At 29.2% G+C, this 19,409-nt stretch overlaps 1 protein-coding gene across 3 annotated transcripts in view; it reads left to right on the forward strand.

The window, feature by feature from the left end:
* The window catches only part of Tcs3 (Probable tRNA N6-adenosine threonylcarbamoyltransferase Tcs3), a 29,076-nt gene that overhangs the window by 8,247 nt on the left and 1,420 nt on the right, over positions 1-19,409 (forward strand). For all 3 annotated transcript variants that reach the window (XM_087160603.1, XM_087160604.1, XM_087160605.1), the window contains exons 3-12: positions 303-422; positions 2,976-3,077; positions 4,499-4,572; positions 6,119-6,214; positions 6,289-6,338; positions 8,637-8,715; positions 10,059-10,158; positions 11,606-11,662; positions 13,639-13,714; positions 16,961-17,059. In XM_087160603.1, the coding sequence (XP_087016729.1) occupies positions 303-422; positions 2,976-3,077; positions 4,499-4,572; positions 6,119-6,214; positions 6,289-6,338; positions 8,637-8,715; positions 10,059-10,158; positions 11,606-11,662; positions 13,639-13,714; positions 16,961-17,059 (853 nt within the window). The remainder of the gene's footprint in view (positions 1-302; positions 423-2,975; positions 3,078-4,498; positions 4,573-6,118; positions 6,215-6,288; positions 6,339-8,636; positions 8,716-10,058; positions 10,159-11,605; positions 11,663-13,638; positions 13,715-16,960; positions 17,060-19,409) is intronic.

Here is a 19,409-nt window from a genome sequence, read left to right on the forward strand (position 1 = left end):
TTTGTAACAATTTATTTTTTCCTAAGATGATAGGAAGAAAGCAACTTTCCTTTAAAGAAATACTTAACATTACCAATGATATAATATTTATATATAAATGCATGTATGCATATATTAATGCTAAAAATTGAAAAGAAAAAAAAATCTTATTGTACTCTCCAGAATGTAGGCCCTCATTATAGCAATATATCTCTCTGCAGCAATATATTTATTTAATGACAAAAATAGTGTTCTAACATAGTTTTACTGTAGTCTATGCTTAGATTAAAATAATTTAATATACTTTTGTTATTTTTTGTTAGGATTTTTGCCAAGAGATACAGCTCACCATCACCAGAAGCATGTTCTGGATGTTTTACAAAAAGCAGTGGAAGAAGCACAGATTGAACCATCTGAAATTGATGTTGTTTGTTATACAAAAGGTATTATAATGATCTTCATTTTGTATTTAAGCCAGTTTTTTTTTATTAAGTTTTTAAAATTAAAAAGATACTATTAAGGCTATTTTTATTGATCTTTTTGTTACTTCAAGATTAAAATTTTTATATAGATGCAGAAAAAAAAAGCCAATATAGTAAAGGTATTATGCACAGAACTACAAATTCATTCCAACTACATTCTAAAAAATATCATTCAGTTTTATTTTTCTAATGAGAAGTTTTCTAAATTTATCATTCTCTTGCTTGCTTGAGATTTCCTTACCTATAATCTTTCTTTTTATTTAAAATCTCATTTTTTTCTGAGGTAATTATTTGATTGATACACATACAATAATTCACTCATTTATATCACATCACTTTGCAGAAACTTTATTAAAAACAATAATATTTTTCGGGGTCACTACCGTATTTTTCGGCGGAAGAGCTGCGACGCTATCGAAAAAAAAGTTTTTTCCCCCTACATGCGGCGCTTTCGATGCAGCGGCGCTTACGACGAAATATTTTTTAGTAGCAAAAAAATTTGTCAAGGAAAGTTATTTAAGATGAAATCATTTTCTGAGAGAAAGACTATTACAAAAAAATTAATAACAAAGTCGACGAAATATTCGCCCGTATCGCGATCTGCTGCAGAACATCGCCAATTCTTAGCAAACTTTCGGCAGTAGCCTGTAGGAAAATAAATAAACGAAATAATAATTTAAAAAAAACATTGCATAAGTAGAAAATTTAAAAGGTATGCATCTTGTATCCACCCCCAGCTGAAGGAAAAATCGCAAGCTGGAAATCTATTTAGCGCCTAGGCAATTGTAATTTGAGCGAACAGAAAAGGAAGAATAGGACCCTAAATCCGACACTCACGGGACTGTCGAAATGCCGAACTTCGGATCTCTTTCGGAAATTCCAATATGGCCCCCAAATATTACTACTATAATTCAATTCCACTGTTAATTTCTGAAAAGTCAATAAATTTAGTCAAGTTTCGATCGTAGATTATGATGGGGTGAATTTAAAACTGGCCCATCTTAAGAGAAATTTTACTAATCAAAATAATAATCTATATAATATAATCAAGAAGAAATAATCAGAATCCCATGAAGAAGAAATAATCGTTTCTTCTCTGTAGCGAGATCATAGTTCTTGTTTTTTCTTTTAGATAACATTTTGTTTTAACAAAAGACGCTTACCTCGCAAGAAAGAAAAAAAAGCTAACAGGGAACTACAAAAAAAAAAAAAAATTTTTTTTTAGCACTTAATGCTAAGAAACTAACAATGAATAACAACAAAAAACAAGCTAAAAACTAATGAGGATAAAAAGAAACAAGCAAGCAACAATTAACAAGAAAAAATAAAAAGCGGCAAAATAAAAAAAATTAATGAATCGAATAAAAAACCGCAAAAGGGATAGAATTCATTTTGTTGTCCGCATGGTAGTTTCAATGTCAACTGGGTGAGGCCAATTTATGGTCAAACAGAGGAAGGAAATGTGGGGGCAAATCAGTAAAGCACAAGCATAGCTGTCAAGATTGATTGATCAGTTTTTTCCAACTTCCATTTCTTTATTTTGTTCATTGGAAATGCAGGTGTTTTTACTTCTCACTTCATTTTAAACTGTTTTGGAAACAGATGTTTCCTTTGACACAGATTTATTATTATTTTTTTCAAGCTTCTTTTTTATTTTTAAAAGATAAAATAAAGTAAGTTACTTCAACAGAATAAAATTCCAAATGAAAAGAATATAGCTGATTTTTTTTGTCTTATCAATATAAATTTCTTAAAAAGAAAAAGATTAGATCAGATTAAGTGCCGAATTTTGGAATGCTGGATTAGGGGTCCCATACCCTTTTCTTTTCCCCAACCCCTTTAAAATATAACTGATTGATTCCTCCTAAACAGCTCCAATAGAAATGACACGTGGAGGAGGTGGGGTACACCCCTCTTTTAAACATTTTCTTTTCTCTTTCTAAGTTGAGTCACATTGGGTTATTTCCATTGAAGGAGAGGGCATTCTACCCACTAAAATTCCACCCTCAAAGATTGCGAAAGGGAAACTTATTTCCCCTTCACTCATTCCTTCAGAATTTTTTTGGGGCCTGCTTAGTTATTTCTTATTCTTGTTATTATTACTTATTTCATTATTATTAGCTGTTTCATTATTATGTATTAGTTTTTCCTCAAATTGTTAACGGTAATAAATTTTAAAATCTTTCTTTTAATAAATTTTTATTTTATTTTTCTTATTACATTGTTTTACGGATTTCTGTAATCAGTTCAGCCTTAATTCAGCTACTGAACATATAAATATTTTTTTGCTGTTCTTCTGTTTTTTGGAGTTCTTCTGTTTCTGTTTTCTGTCTTTCGCCAAAAAATATGGTAATGTCATGAAAATTGAGTAAACAACAAAATCAAAAAAAGGACAAGAAATGTAACAAAGTAAAAAAATAGTAAAAAATAGGTTTTTTATTTCTAAAATATTTTTTTATATTTGTACTTATGTTGGTTTAGTTCTGTGCTGTAATTTTATATAATCTTGTTCAGGTCCTGGTATTGCAGCTCCTCTAATGTCTGTTGCTGTTGTTGCTCGCACAATTGCGCAACTTTGGAAAAAACCAATTATTGGTGTTAATCATTGTATTGGTCATATCCTTTTGTATTTTCTACTAAATTTTGTTATTTTAATATTATACACATTTGTATTTAAGGAAAGTATTTTTGAGAAATCTCATTTTATACTGGTAAAAGTGCAGTTTAGCGGGGGCACCAAATAATGAAGCTTGGCTTCAGCTGAAGTTTCGGATCTTGTACATATTGAGCTTTAGCATTAAATGCTCAATAATTATATACATAATATCTTATCATGCTCCATATTTTTTAATATCCTTAATTTTGTACAACATTTTCAGCTTACTGTGTTTGTTTTTACTTAATATTCCAATTTAGTTTTCTTAAAATTATCAATGATATGATAATTGAGGAAAAAGCTTTGGCCAAAGCCTTGTCCTTACCGAAGCTTCCTTCTATCTCTAGTTATAACCAATCATTATCTAGTTATAACCAATCAATAATATCATTAATTGAAGTCAGTTAGAATTGTTTCTGTTTAAAATTTTCTCCATTAGCTACATATTAGATTTATTGATGTAACGGAATTGTTTGAGCATACACATATAGCTGTAATTTTGGTATTATTTGATCAGACTATTGTACCAAATAATTCCAAAACTTATCCTTAAAACTTAACAGAATCTCCATATTACCGTCATAAAATGTAAAAGATGGCTTCCTTTTAATAAAAAGAAATAAATAAAAAAATGAAAGGAAAGAACGTGATTTCTAAAATAAAATATATTTTAAACTTTTGTGATTTTGGAATATATATGTTTTTTGTCTGATATATTATCCTTTTGAAATCTTGCTGAAGCCAATCATTATCGAATTTTTATTTATCAAATGAGAATAGATAATTCACGAGCATTTCTTCCCCCTCCTATGCAAGATAAAGGCATCTTTTGAATATAATTCAGCGAAAAGGAAAATCATTCTAAATCTTTTTCTGAAAAGGAAATCAAAATTTTTTACTTTCCAAAATGAAAAATCTTTCTGCAAGAATTCTGTAACATACTGCGACAATGTCGCTGTGTTGTCACGATTCTGCCTCAGGGTTTACCAGTTGCAATGGATTTTTCAGTTACCTGCCATTAGAGGAACAAAAAATATTTCATGATACTAAAACAGATAGTTTTAATTACAATTGTTTATTGATCATTAAATAGAGTTTATTTAATCAAAAAAATTTATAATTTGAGATTGAATAAAGCACTCCTCTTTTATTCGAATAACCCACTTAATTGAAAAGAGTTGGTGCGAAACAACCTTTTAGCTGGATCAAACTGTATACATTTTTTTCTAAATATAAAGGAGGAAATGTTTTGGAGATTTTTTTCTTCATATATTGAAAGAGTATAATTTAATTATTTAATTGTTCCTTATTAATTTATCTTTTAGGATTTGTGTATTAAAAAAGCATTTTTGTTATGACACCTTAATTTCATTGATAACAAATATCGAAATGGGACGCCTTGTTACTGGTGCTGATAATCCTACTGTTTTGTATGTCAGTGGTGGAAATACTCAGGTAATTTTTGTTAACATGTGGATATTTAAGTTATTTCAATCTTTTCATTTACAGTACAAAGTCTGATACTCAGATGTCCAGACACACAAATGAGCTAAACTCTTTTTTTGTTCTTTCCAAAAATAGTTTTTTTTTTTTTTTTTTTTACAATTCGTTCTAAAATCTTATGTACGAGAAAAAAAATCTTTCCTCTTGTTGCGTTTTGGGTAGTCAATCATCTAAACTTTGATGTGCACCCTTAAAGAGTTGTTGAAACTTCTGTGGGAGAATGAGTTATGCATATTTATAAAACTGAATGTCAGTAATGTTCTGAAATTTTAATAAAATTTTTTAATGGTATTTGTAAACGTAAGAATAATAATGATTAGATTTGTACTTATTATAATGTAAAAGATGAAAGTAATATATGAAAAAAATTATATTAAAATATTTTATATGGCAATTTTAGATATTTTTAGTTTAGAATTAAAATGTGGAATGTCACATTTCATGTGTTACAATTTTACAAACCGCCTCCATCTCTAAGGGTAACATCATTTACGGCCATAAAAAAAAAAGCTATCAAAGCAGGAATTAATTTTAATGCAGCTCAACCTTAAAAACAAAGAAAGAGCTGCAAACTTTTTATTTTTTTTAATCCTTAATGGTCCAAAAGTATTTTAAATTCACTTCCCACCTGGTAATTAAATTAATAGTAAATATGACGAACATAAGAGCAATAATAAAATCATTTTTGCAGTCAGACATGCAGCATTTGTAACAGTAATTAAAAGTGTTATGTCGATTGTATGGTTTTAATTGTTGAAACTCTAAATAATTCTGTTAATTTTATTTATCATTTTAAAAAAAAAAGGTCTCTTAATCCAGTTTTTAGTCTTTTCAGTACCCTATCAGTACTTTTAATGCGAAATCTGTAATCAAAAGTACTGAATAAAAAAATTATAAACTTTTATTTCAGGGATGAGATTTTTCCGCCTTTTGCCAGATTTCCGGCTTTTTATATTTTTTATGTCAAATTTTCCGCCTTTTTCAAGTCAAAGTTTCATAAGTCTTTCATTTTTCCAACATGAACCTGCTTTCCTACGAAAACTACTTTTTCTTGCTTTCAGTATGGTGTCACCTTTTTTGTAGCCAATAAGATCGCATGTCTTCTACCAATGAAAACACACCTTTTCTTCCCCCCCACCTTGCTTCAACTATTTCCTCAACCTAAGGGGTTTAATTTTGATGGGAGCATCTTTCGTATCTTTTACATGTAATTTTTTTCCCTTTTGACAAATTTTGAATTTTCATCCTTTTTGCTTTATGACCATTCTCATCCCTGTTATTTATTTATTTATTTTTGTTCTTTTTTTTACAGATTTAAAAAACTGATAAAATTTATTTATTTAAAAAACTTTTTTGCATGGACTGAATTTGCTTTGAATGTCTCAAATATTAGCTTAAAATAAAATTGTGCTCAGCAGAGAATTGAAAATTAGTTTTAAAATAGGAAATTTTTGTATCAATAAAACTGGAATTAAGTTTGCAATTAAATTTTGTTTAGATAATAGCTTATAATGAAAGACGGTATAGGATATTTGGTGAAACAATAGACATAGCTGTCGGTAACTGCCTGGATAGATTTGCCAGAGCCTTGAAGGTAACACTAAATTTATTTTATGCAAGTTGAATTGATTTTTTTTTTATAACTAACTGATTTGATTTTTATTTCAGCTATCTAATGATCCTAGTCCTGGTTATAACATTGAGCAATTAGCTAAAAAGTAAATGTTTTTTCCATACTTTTTCTAAATTTTTCTTAAACTTATTGTTCATTTTAAAATCAAAGCTGCATTGATCATCATTATTGATATCATCATCTATTCTTTTATTATTCTTATCTATAGGAGTTATTTTTTAACCATTTCTGAAACGTAATTAGTATTCTAGTTTATTTTTAAATTTTCTCTGAATTTCGAAATAGCAAACAATAATTTTTAAAAATGCAACCATGAAATTTCATGTTTGGAATTTTATTCAAGCTGCTTAATTCCTAACTATTCTGTGACTTGAAAGCCTTATTGACATAAGTCTGTTACAGCATCATGTACTTTAGTTTTGTAATTGAATTTTATTAAACCATTTTTCTTTAAAGCGTAACTGAAAATTTTGTCTATTGGTAAATTTCTTCTCTATTGATAGTTTTTATATTGAAATTAATTTTTATCTTTCTTGACTTGGTAGTTGAAATGTTTAACTCAAACTTCAGACTTTTACTAGATGTGTGCAGGTCTGCGAAAGTGGCACCAACATCACATTAATACTACATACCTCAGGACCAGTGGTTGGAAAAACTACATTATTTTTGTAGTTTACTGCAACTACTTCGTTACAAATGTAGTTATATACATCTACAACTACCTTTCTTTTTAAATGTAGTGACTACGAACTACTTTGGAATTGTGGTAACTACTTCGCAGTTTGTTACATGTGCCAGTTTATTATTCCAAAACATTTCTTTAGAATTTGTTCATTTAACCTTCAATTTTTTATGCCTTTTTTGACAGTAAATATTGGTTGGTTCTAATGCCACTTGCCACACGGGCAAGCCTGCTTGGTGAAACCAAGCAAATTTAAGGCAGAGTGTGCGATTCTTGTTTTTTCTATGGCGCTATCTATGACCAAGAATTCGATTTGTGCCACATCATACACACCTGTTTATAACCCATTCATTCATCCACAGATCGTAATTTTGACGTGCATCAGAGAACGATCAATCTCCAATCCAGTACCGCCAGAGGTATTGATTTGTTATAGGAACATGGAGGACTTTGCGACTCGACGGGATCTTAACCTGCATCAGTCACCAACTACACAGGGAGTCTTCAGCTGGCAGGGTTCAAACCCACAAACTCTCGGACATAGGCCCAGCGCCCTACCAACCAGGCTATCCCGACCCTTAAAATATTTCCTTTAAGAAATGCAAAAATATCAAATACTTTCAATTTTTAATTGTTTAATACTCTTTTAGAAATTAAGTGCAGTAAAGTATGTTTCCTTCCTTTTAAGTACGATCAATGTTTAGGAATGTGCATTCGCATATTAAATATGACCTAAGTGATTGTCTATTTTTGGTAATAGCTAGTTTAAATATTAGTTATACGTGATTTTAAGTACTTAATTTCTGTTAATGCTCAACTACAGGGTCATTTTCATTGCATCCATAGGTACCATTTGTACCCATCAAATTAGTTGTATTAGAACCGTGTTTCTTTTCTAAACTAACGTTAAAAGTAGTTGGCATGCCTGTTACAAACTACTGTTTTTATGGTATTGCACTACTCACTACACTACTTTTAAAAAAAAGTAGCGCACTACTCTACAAACTACGAAAAAAGTATCAACTATAGTAGTTTTACTACTTGTTGTGCGCTACTTTCAACCACTGCTCAGGACTCCCTTACTCTGTACCAGACCAGTCTCGATACTTTTGGCAAAATTGTGTATAACAGTTTAAGAAGTATGTTTCATGATCATGTGCACTTGAGCCTATACAAACATCTTATTACAAGAAATTACTTTGGTGAACATTCATGAACTATAAAACTGATACAAATTATACACTAAACTCATTCACTTTTTAACTATCTTTGGAACTTAGCTGAATAAATTTGAAGCTATGTGTCTTTTCAATAGATCAATCAAGCATAGATTCAAAAACGTTTAGATTTAAAAAAATTCTTATTGAGTTCAATTACAGTAAGATGGATTTAAAATCATCACAAACCAATTTATTTGCTGGATAAAACTAAAAAGTAGTTCGAAGATTCTTGGTTCTTTAAGTTTTCAATTTCTATGTTTAGACATTCTGTTTGTAAGTATTATTTCATGCATTTTTATGTTTTGTATGTACGCTGATTGTCGCCAATGCTAAACAAAAGGAAAATAATTTTTGTTGGAGATGTCTTCTTAGAATTCTTCAGATTATAAGCTTACTGACCTGTCTTAAACCACTTTTAATTTAAAGCGAATTCAAATTTATTTAATATTTTTTAATTATTTACTGAATTATTTATTTTTAGTGGGAAAAACTATTTGCCTCTGCCATACGTTGTAAAGGGCATGGACGTGTCTTTCTCTGGTTTATTATCTTATATTGAGGTACATTTATTTGTAAATTTTTGATAAAAAGATTTTGTGGTAATTAATTTTATTATTTTTTTAAGGTGGCTGAAGAGCAACATTTAAAAAAAAATCATTAATATTAAACTTTACATTTAAAAATATTTAGTTATTGTTGATAAATTATGAGAGCTTAGCTATATTATTGGTATGCTAAAAAATTCAATATTCTTATTATATTGTTTATTTATATTGGTTATTGTTATATTCAGTACAATATCCCAGGACCTCGGCTGGTTCGGAAAACAGATTGTCTAACAAAAATCAAAACTTACTTCAATGCTTTGTTTCTGAACTGTAAGCTATCTGTTTAGGTCAATATAGTGTAAAACATTGGGCAAGGAGGTGAAGTGTATGATTTTGCAATGAAGGGGTGTCCGAAACATTGAGAAAAAAATGGTACATTATTAATGGCTCCCCCTTAATGGTGGCACTGCTTTCACAACTATAATTGTCAAAGCTATCGCAAATGTTTACTTTTCATTTCGATAACATTAGGAATGTAGTATCAATTTATTTTGTAATTAATTTTAATTATTTCTTAGTGCTTCCTGCGCTGCTTACTCTTGTAATAAACATCCATGTGTCTGAAAGTCCTATTGTTTTAACGCAGTACTCATCAACGCAGTTTCATCACTGCAGTCTAGTCAACACTTGATAAATTTTTCTCCGCCTTGCTGGGGGGGGGGGCATTAATTCTGTTTATAATTTGAATTATTTTGATTTAATAATTTTAATTTAATTGTGTTTAAATATGCTTAAACATGCCTTTAAAATAAAATACAATTGCTTGTGTGATATTGATGCGGCTTTAGGCAACGTCTCTCAGCTCCCGGGTAACCTCTCGTCCATGGAAAGTGGTACAAACCCGAGAGAAATACACTACAGTTAATAAAAATTAATAAAATGGACGTTTGTATGATCTGGTACCATTTGAGCCATGAACCCGCACCCATCAGTGGCACAGGGCCAGGCGGACCACTGTTTTAACACGCTGATTTTTTGACGTTTTTACTACTTTTAAATGTTTACGCTTTTTTTTCTATACATCCAATATCCTGTAATCAGAATACTGTAGCATAAATAAACTCCTCCTTTATTTTAAATAAGTGTGTAATGGAAATCAGAGAGTTATTTTTTTCAAAGTGCAGGGCTCTTGGTAGATAGAAAATAGAGTGACGTTTTTTTACATTCTGAATGTTAATGCAGAATTGCTTCTAGGTTAATTTGTTGTTTCTGTGGAGAAACCAATGTTTAGTTTATGTGTATTATTGATGAGCTAAACTCATTAATATAAAAGTTTGCTCTATTGTAATTTGTAGGAGCGTGTTGATTCTTTCTTGTCAGATGGCCAGTATACAAAAGAGGATTTATGTTTCTCTTTGCAAGAAACAGTTTTTGCCATGTTGGTAGAAACAACAGGTAATACTTAGAATTCAATTTTAAACAATTCTGGTGCACATGTTTTACATGTGCATAACGCAGCATAAATATTTCAAATTTAGTGAGTAAAGTGGCTTTTTAAGTTTTTCTGTGAATATTAATTTTTTGAAAAAGGCCAGAATATATCCCATTCCCATATGAATGGATCAATTTTTAATTAAACCACTAATAAATTATATTCACATCTCCACAAATATTTACACTAAGTTCATGAAGTTTTATGTAGCTATTAAAAATAACAACATTAGTAATCGATGCAAGAAGCTTATTGCTTGATTTTCTGGCATAAGGTTTTCAAAAATACTTGTTTTCTATCATAATTTATTGTAGGTCTCCTAAACCTCTGAAAGCTTTAAATCTTACTGCTAAGTATGAAAAATCACACGAATTAAACGCCTCTAAAGTTGCAACATAATATTTTTAGTATTTCTTGAGAAATTTTAAAAAATGTCAAAAACGAAAAGTATCTCTTCCATTAGTCTAGGGTAGTTTGTATATATATATATAATACAGGTGAATCTATATTTAGTGAAAATTGAATATCTTTACATATATAGCTGGCAACTTTTATGAATTTTGTAAAAAATTTTGTTTTTGCATTTAAATTGGTAGTAAAATTTATACTTCCTATTTCTTTCTTCGATTTATTAAGTTTATTTAAAATGATTTTGACTACCACTGCATATAAATGGATTAATATTTATTAAAGTGTAAAATAATTATGGAATGTTATTTTCGAACTCTGATCCAAATAAGACAGGTATTATTGTTTATACTAGTAATTCAACAAAAAAAAATTTTGCTACCATTGTGAAAATTCTCTTTGAAGAGACTAAGAGTTGGCAGGTATGTCATATAGATATTTTTCTTGTAAAAAAAGCAGCTTTTGAAAAATTGTTCCCTTTTTTCTAGAAAAATCCCTTTTTTCAAAATGTTTGGTCACTTATTTTGAAGATTATAGGTGATTAACGCCCTGGCTTTTGTATTTATTACTAATTGTAATAAAAATGGATTAGTAATAAACTACATAATTAACAACTACATAAAGTCAGTTTATTACTAAACATGGCATTTATGCAGTTGTGACCAAGTTCAGAACTGAATTATAAAAATGCCCTACTTATTATATTTTAATTAGAAGTGACTGATAATTTGGAAGTCGCTTGATTGCATAACATTAATATTCAACATAATTTTCAATTCTCAAATGATAACTTTCTGCAAAATCTTGATAGATTCCTCTCATTCTTTTTATAGTTAAGATGCTTATGCATATATTGAATAATAAGCAGTGAAAAATAGTAGAATCTATTAAGATTTGCAATTTTATGGAAGTTCTGCATTTAAGAAATGACAACCCTAAATCTTCAGATTAGAATTTTTTACTTACTTAAGTGGTATTTATTAAAAAATATGTTTATTCTAGAACGTGCGATGGCCCATTGTGGTTCACAGGAAGTCCTGTTAGTTGGTGGAGTAGCTTGTAAGTTGTTTGTTTTATATTTGTATCTATTGTTCAAGATAATACTTTCTTTATGAATAACAAAAAATTGTTTACTCCTCTATTCATTTTAAAAATCAATGCTTTTACTTGAAATTTTTAATAATTTTTAGTAGTTTTTAATATCTTTTAGTTCTCAAAACTCAGTGTTATTTTTTTTCTACCTTATAATTTTTCCTTTAAAATTTTTCAATATTTTATTGCAAATGGAAATTTTTTATTCTTCTGTTGGCGATATTATCACATGAATCAACTATCATTGGTTCATCATCAATCTGCTTACTGCAATTTTCTTTCTCTTTTTATTGAAGATTTTATTGGTTGGACATTTGTTACATTTATTTTGTCACGGCCATTAACCCTTTGATGCAGCATGGTAGTGAAATCTGAACTTAGAGCAATAAAGATGAAATTTTTTTTAACCAATTCAATTAAACAATTCACAGTAAAAAAATTTAAGGAAAAAAATATTGATTCATAACATTAGGGCTATATAGAAAGAATGAATAAAAAGAAACATCTTAAATTGCAAACCTATAAAGTCAAGATTCAGTGGGAAACCTAAAAAGAGATTGATGTAGCAAAATATCTAACTACAATGATAATTTCAAACTGGCAATTTACGACTAAAAGATTTGTAAGGAATAGGAATGTAAAGTTATGTTCAGTAAGGCAAGGCCCCCAATGGGCTGTAATGCATAAGGAAAAAAAAATTAACCCTCCAAGTGTTGATTCCCTGGGTAAAATTGTACTGAAATTACTGTCCCACTTGTAATTGTGTTGCATTACTGTCCCACTGAATGACAGGATAGCAGATTTTTTGACAAAGAAAAGACTACACCTAAAATTTTGAAAAAAAAATCATAGTTAACACTCAGTGGATTGAATGAAAGTTACAGGTAATTGATACTAGTAAGGAATAAACACTGCTTTGGAAAAAAAGTTTCATAATTCATTGTAAACTTTTAATCTCATTTTCTCAAACAGGGTTCGTAACGTTTTTAAAAAGTACTTAAAGGTGCATATTTTTTATTTTTGTTTTTTAAAAGCTGTGAAAGGTGCTTTTTTCATTGGGTGTTTTTATAAAATCCTTTATGTTCCCTTTTTCAAAATGAGATATTTTTTATCATGTCAGTTTTTGCCACCAATTATGCAAAAGGCGTTTTCACACTATTGTATTCAATGTTTTTACAATTCATTCAATCACAATAATATTATTAGGATCAGCGCACTTATAAAAAAATTTTCTTCCTATTATTGAAATTAGAATACAATAGAAATTTTTTATTTTATTTTTTATTAGTGCACATATCCTAATTATATTTGGATAGATTTCCGTATTGTGATATGTGGCAAAATAATCACCAAGTATTGGCAACTTCCGAGCAGCAGCCTGCAATAAACTAAAAACAACATCACATAAAGGAACCAATTTAAAAGGTATAACTAGTAGCCACTCCCGGGCAAAAATCTCCATATTATTATTTTTTTCTCTTTAATTTGTAAGTTTAAAATCTATTTTACACCTTGTCAATTGTAGTTAGCGTGACAGATCAAGATACAGAAATATTTCCTCTTTTTTTATTTTTAAGCAGAGTTTAAGAATATTTTTTGAGTGCTTGAAAAGTGCTTAAGAGGTGCTTATTTCTTGTTTAAAAAATTGGCTATGCACCCTGTCAAAACTGTATTTGTGTATAAATAAAAAATACTTAATGTTTTGAACCCATTTTTTTTAATTTGTTAGTCTGAAATCACTGACACTGGTAGATTTTATTATTCTATTTGGCATTAAATATTATTATTGAGATCTGTTTTCTGTCGAGATCAGCTGGTTTTGAGAATAACAAATTAATGCTCTACCAATATGCCAAACCAACTTGTATTTTATCTTTTGAAGTTGTCCTAAATGGTACTATTTTTGAACGAGATAAAATTCCATATGGAAATGAATTTTTTAGGCAATGAGAGGTTGCAAGAAATGATGGGGATAATGGCTGAAGAAAGAGGAGCCAAACTATATGCAACTGATGAAAGGTATGCACTGTGCTATTGGTCAGTTGGAGCATTTTTGACAGTGGTCACTTTTTAAAAAAATGTGAAAGTTTTTAATGATTTATTTATTTATCTTTTATCTTTTTATTTATCTTTTATTATTTGTCTTTTGAAATACAGTAGAATCTCAATTAACTGAGCTTCAGTTAATCGATAGCCGATAACGAAGTCTGTTTTTCTTTCTGAATGAGCCCTAAAAAAACCCACACTTTTTAGTTTGCTGTCCAGCTCTACTGCCCCCCAAAACACTAAACTTCCAAGAAATATTACACCCTGAGAAGTTAACAGCATGGAGCAATGCTTTGTTTCCAGTAACCCTATTGTACACCAGGTGCTAATGTGTTATTGGACTGTAATTTTGTAGCAAAAGGTAGCAAAATATTTAAAAAAATGGGAATTTAAAATCAACAAATTAATGTATATTAAATTTAAAAAATACAATAATTTCTTCTGTTATTTTTGAAAATGCATCTTTTAATTTAATTTTAAAAATAGTTAAAAAAATTCTATTTGCTTTTTAAAATTTACTACAAGTAGTTGATTTCCTTTTAAAATTGTTTGAGCTGTGAATTATAATTTTATATATGCTTATTTTTATCATTTGAAAAACATTCTGTTTCTTATTTCAAAAGATGTTAAATTTGCGAGCGAGGTGAGTTTTTAAACGCAGTTTGTATTAACCGAAATGTTCGATATCCCAGATACTAGCGGTCCCAATTAGCTTGGATAATCCAGGTTCTACTGTATTTCTCAAAACATGGTAAGCATTACAACATTCATTACTAAAATGAAAAAACATTTTAAGAAGCAAACATGAAATAAAGGAATTTTCAAATTATTAAATATTTAAATAATTCCATATATATTAAAAAAATAATAATAATAAAATGCACATGGGGGTGCATTTCAAGAGCAAAAAAATGTCAATCGGGGGACAATCGGCTAGCAATTTTTTAATCACCACTTGTAATATTTAGTCGCCTGGTGGCGACCATTAATTTTGCCCTGTAATGCACTGCATCTTTTTTCCCCCTCACTACTTGGGGGGTTTCAAGCTTAGATGAAAATGCAGTTTTGTTTATTTCCTAAGCAAATATCTTTTAGAATAAATGAGATACATATTAATGCATAGTTATTATATAAGCTGCTATAGTCTTGGCAATATTTTGATACAGGTCTCCAGATTTATGTACTGCAAAAGCTATGGGGAAAAAAAATTCAATCCTCCTTCATAACTTTTGATGTCATGTTTGGATTTTCTCTCATTAAAATTCAATCCTAAAGATTCAAATGCTAAACTTTTAAGTGTTTTATCAGGTTAGGCTGCCTACTGTTTATTTATTTAATTTAAGCATGTTTTTTCTCTCAATAAGTTCGAATTTTATTTGTGAAATTTGATCGTTATTTGGTGTCAATTATTTTGTTTGGAGAGTGATCATAAACTTGCCCCCCCCCCCTAAAATGTTCATTTTTCATGCTTTAATATCTTATCTCTGGGATTAATTGATGCAAGAAAATGCTTATACCTATTGATGAAACATGTTTTTCAATATAATTGTGTGATAAACATAAATTAAAAAAAATCATTAATTAATAATTATTATTCGTAATTGTTAAACAGATTTTGACATCTTCTAGAACATTTACACTCATTACATTACTTTTAATTATAAAATTTGAATATTAACAGTCGCAATTTGTCCTAAGGTAAGGTAAGGGAAAAGTTTCTTTGGATGCTTTTGATTCTTTATCAGACTCAAAGAAAACTTTTTAAACTCTACAGATCTAAATGCAAAGCCTAAATACCATTAACTGCTGACTCTTATTTTATTTTTATATGAAATTATAAAATATAATTTAAAATTAAAAATTATTTTCAAATAATTATTGTAAAATGCAAGTAAATGAAACATATACTTAAAATTAATAAATTGAATTAAAAAAAATTTCTTGCTGCATTATTTAATTACTTAAATGTAAAGTAATTAATGAAGTTTTTTAGTTTATGGCACTTTATTCATTAAATTTTGCCATTAGTTACTCTAGTCTAATCAGGTGTGATATCAGATGTAATGTGTTGTCCTGACTTTTTTAAATTAGAAATTAGGTTTTAATTTAATGTAATTTTCATTTTCTAGTGCATGTTTTAGATTACTTTCTGTGTGGAAGAAATTTATGACAGACCCTAATGTAACTTTGATGCTAAATACTCTAGATAATAGTTATAATTAATGATTACACATTTTTTAAAACTAGCATTGATTATTAAATTGGCAGCAATATTAATCGTGAAATTATGCTGTGTTCATTCAAAGCTATGGATTTTGAATGTAGTATTTCAACTAAAATTTTAATAAATAATAAACTAAAGTGTAGTTTAGTGAGGAGAAATGGGCTATAGATTTATTGCACTCCAAAAGATGTACAAGTTATTACAAAAAGTAGAATAGGAATTGTAGTTTTAATATATTTTTGAATCACAAAAAGTTTCCAATCTTGACTGTCATTGTAGTTCATATGTTGACTTAGGAGCACTGCTTTATTTTATGATAGAATATTCACCAAGATTGAGTGAAGATAGTTTTTTATCACCAGTAAACCACACATTTTTATACTTCGGTAAGAAAAATAACATTTGAAATTTTTTTGTCATTTCCATGAATTTTGATTTTGGTCACTTTAAAAGGATGCTATATCATGGGAGAAACTTTTTGCATTAAATTTCTTTCACCGACATATGTAATTTTAAAACTTATGTTTAGGAAAAAGTGAATTCTGATTTACTTAGAGTAAGCCATAAAGTTTCAGGATTACATTTTGGCAAAGCTCTCCTCCCATAATTTGTTTGTATTTCGATATTTTGAAAATAATTTTTGTTGTTGTTTGAAACTCCATGGCTTACTCTAGGTATGTTGGAATTTACTTTTCTCTAAACTTTATATTTTAATACACCAATGGAGATTAAACAAAATTTCGATGAAAAGTTTCTCTCACTTTATAGAGTCTTCTAATACAAACTTGGATACTTTGAGACAACATAAATGTCCTGCATAGAAGCAATTGGGGCATCCAAAACCTTGATGCTGTGTTTAGTATTTTGTAAAAGTCTTAAATTGTTAACAGTCCAACTTATAACAGATGATGCATGACCTCTTCTGTTTCGACTTAATGAATTCTAATGTTTGTTTTAACATGTCTGTATGTGTAAGATTCACTCTCTTTCTATAGATTCTGTATTGATAATGGTGCAATGATTGCCCAGGCTGGTTGGGAAATGTACCGTTCTGGGCAGGTGACAGATTTTGAAGACACGACCGTCACACAAAGGTATGCATATTATTACAATACAATGGCTTTTTGTGAAATAGTGACGAGTCATATAATAGTTACAGTCTATATAATGAAGCCAATGCCAGTAAACCATAAAAATTTTATTTAGAGAAGTAGTGCAGGGTTCCAACGGGTCATGGAGATCAGGGAAAACCTGGAATTGTATTCTAACTCTAAAAAACAGAATTGTCAGGGAAAGTTGCAATTTTTTACAAAAAACCTGGCAAATTCCTATATCATGACTGGAAAATAGCCAGTCTTTTAATTGTAAGTAACAGTAATAAGTTATTACAATTGAAGTTAAATAATTCTAACATCTATTACAATTATTTTATAAAATTCTGCTTTGTAGTGAAACTTTTCCATATTTCCAAGTTTTCTGATGAAAAATTTTATGTGGTAACTTAAATAAAGTATGAATTTTATTGAAATTTACCTGATGTATACCTGGAAAAGTTAGGGAATTTTTTTCTGAAATTGAGAGGTGACCCTGTAGTGACAAGCACTGTTTTACCTTTTCTGTGCATTTTATAGAATTACGCTTTTATTGATTTTATGAACTTTTAAAAATACGTGTCTTGAGATAAACAATTTTATTAGTTTCATTTATTTTATGACAATAAAACTATTGTGTGCAATTTACCATTAGATCTAACTCAACAAATTGTTTGGTGCAGCATATCCTCCTTTGGATCTTGTGCCATAAAACTTTTACATTCAATCCAATCCTGTAGTGACAAGCCTGAAATGTAGTTTCTAGTGTGACAATAATGATTGGGGCACATTTCACAGGGGTTGTGATCATCTTACAAACTATGACAAAGGATAGTATAACAGCTATTAATCTATTACTATTTATTATCAAAGGGCTACTCCTTTCTGGAGCTGGGTTTGATATTTGGAAACACTGACCAAACTCAAAAGGCAGACTTTTTTGTGGAGTTATTCTGTTGCAGGACAACACTGGAGCACAACACAGTAAAAGAGCTTCTGCAGAAATTCCTACTGTTTTACTTACTGCACACTTGGGAATTTAAATAAAAAGTTAGAAACCAAAAACAAGCAAGAAAAAATTTTAAAGATATGTATGTTAGCGAAAACAGCACTTCATCACTGTCTGCTAAAATTTTTGGAGCCTTTCAGTAGTCAGTGGTTAAACCAAAAACTGACTGTGCCCTGAAGATAAACTAAGTAAGAAAATGCAATCAAAATATCAAGTATTGAAACAAAAGATTAAAATTCAATGATACAAAAAAAAAAAGTCAAAAGTACACTGAGAAAATACTAATATCACATTTGCATTAAACGTCCCCTGATGAAGTGCTGTTTTTGCTAACGAACACATCTTTAAAATTTTGTCTTGCTTGGTATTGGTTTCGAACTTTTTATTTAAATTGTTTACATAAGACGAATTTGGTTTTAGCGCTTTTACATTTTGACTTATTATTTTAAAGTATTTTTCTTTAAGTTTTTTCTTAAAATTTGCTTTAATCAATTTCATACTTTGATTGGATACTTGGGAATTTCTTACGCTAAATAATAGACAGACTTAAAAAGAAAAGTTACTTCATTTATAATTGTCAATTTGAAAATGTTTATGTATCCAAACTTTTTAATGAGAGTTATTTTTTTAAATAATTTCAAAAATTTTTATTTTTTGTAAAATTTAGAATCTCTATTCAAGAGAATATATTTTTAAATCTATGTTATAAATATTTAAAATTGATTTAAGTGTCCTTTACTATTTAAAAAAAGTTTAAGGATGCAATGAACATAAAAATGCAGGTTGCGTAGCATTTTATAAAAGTACCTGAAGGTGCTTATTTTTTATTTTCATTTTTTAAAAGTCCTTAAAGGTGCTTTTTTTATTGGAAGTTTTTAAAAAGTGCTTAATTTTACGTTTTCCAAAATGAGATATTTTTTCTCTACCATGTTGATTTTTGCCACGATTTATGCAAGAAGACATTGTTCACATTGTTATGCAAGGTTTTCTCAGTTAATTTAACCACAATCTATTTGTCAGTCTGTAGCGCATGAAAGCGCCATTCATTTCACATGTTTCACAAAATACTTGTAGGTTCGCATGTGCATATACTGAGCTGGATTCATTGGCAAGAACTTTTGCCCTCTCGCGTGCAACTCTGCTGTATTTTGTATGAGATTCATAACTTTAGCCTTTATTTGCCATCCTCTTAAATTGAACCGAAAAATCTCTTGAATTTTCGCTGATTACGGGGACCAACAAAACATTGTCAAATTATTTTCCCTAATTGTGCTAGAAAATTTTAATCTCTGGTTGAATTCATCGTTAGTGACATGCGATTGTCTTCGTCACTGCCAAGCTAAT

Source organism: Parasteatoda tepidariorum, chromosome 4, assembly GCF_982258835.1.
Source record: "Parasteatoda tepidariorum strain Cologne lab strain chromosome 4, Ptep-v5.0, whole genome shotgun sequence".
Classification (NCBI taxonomy): Eukaryota; Metazoa; Arthropoda; class Arachnida; order Araneae; family Theridiidae; genus Parasteatoda; species Parasteatoda tepidariorum.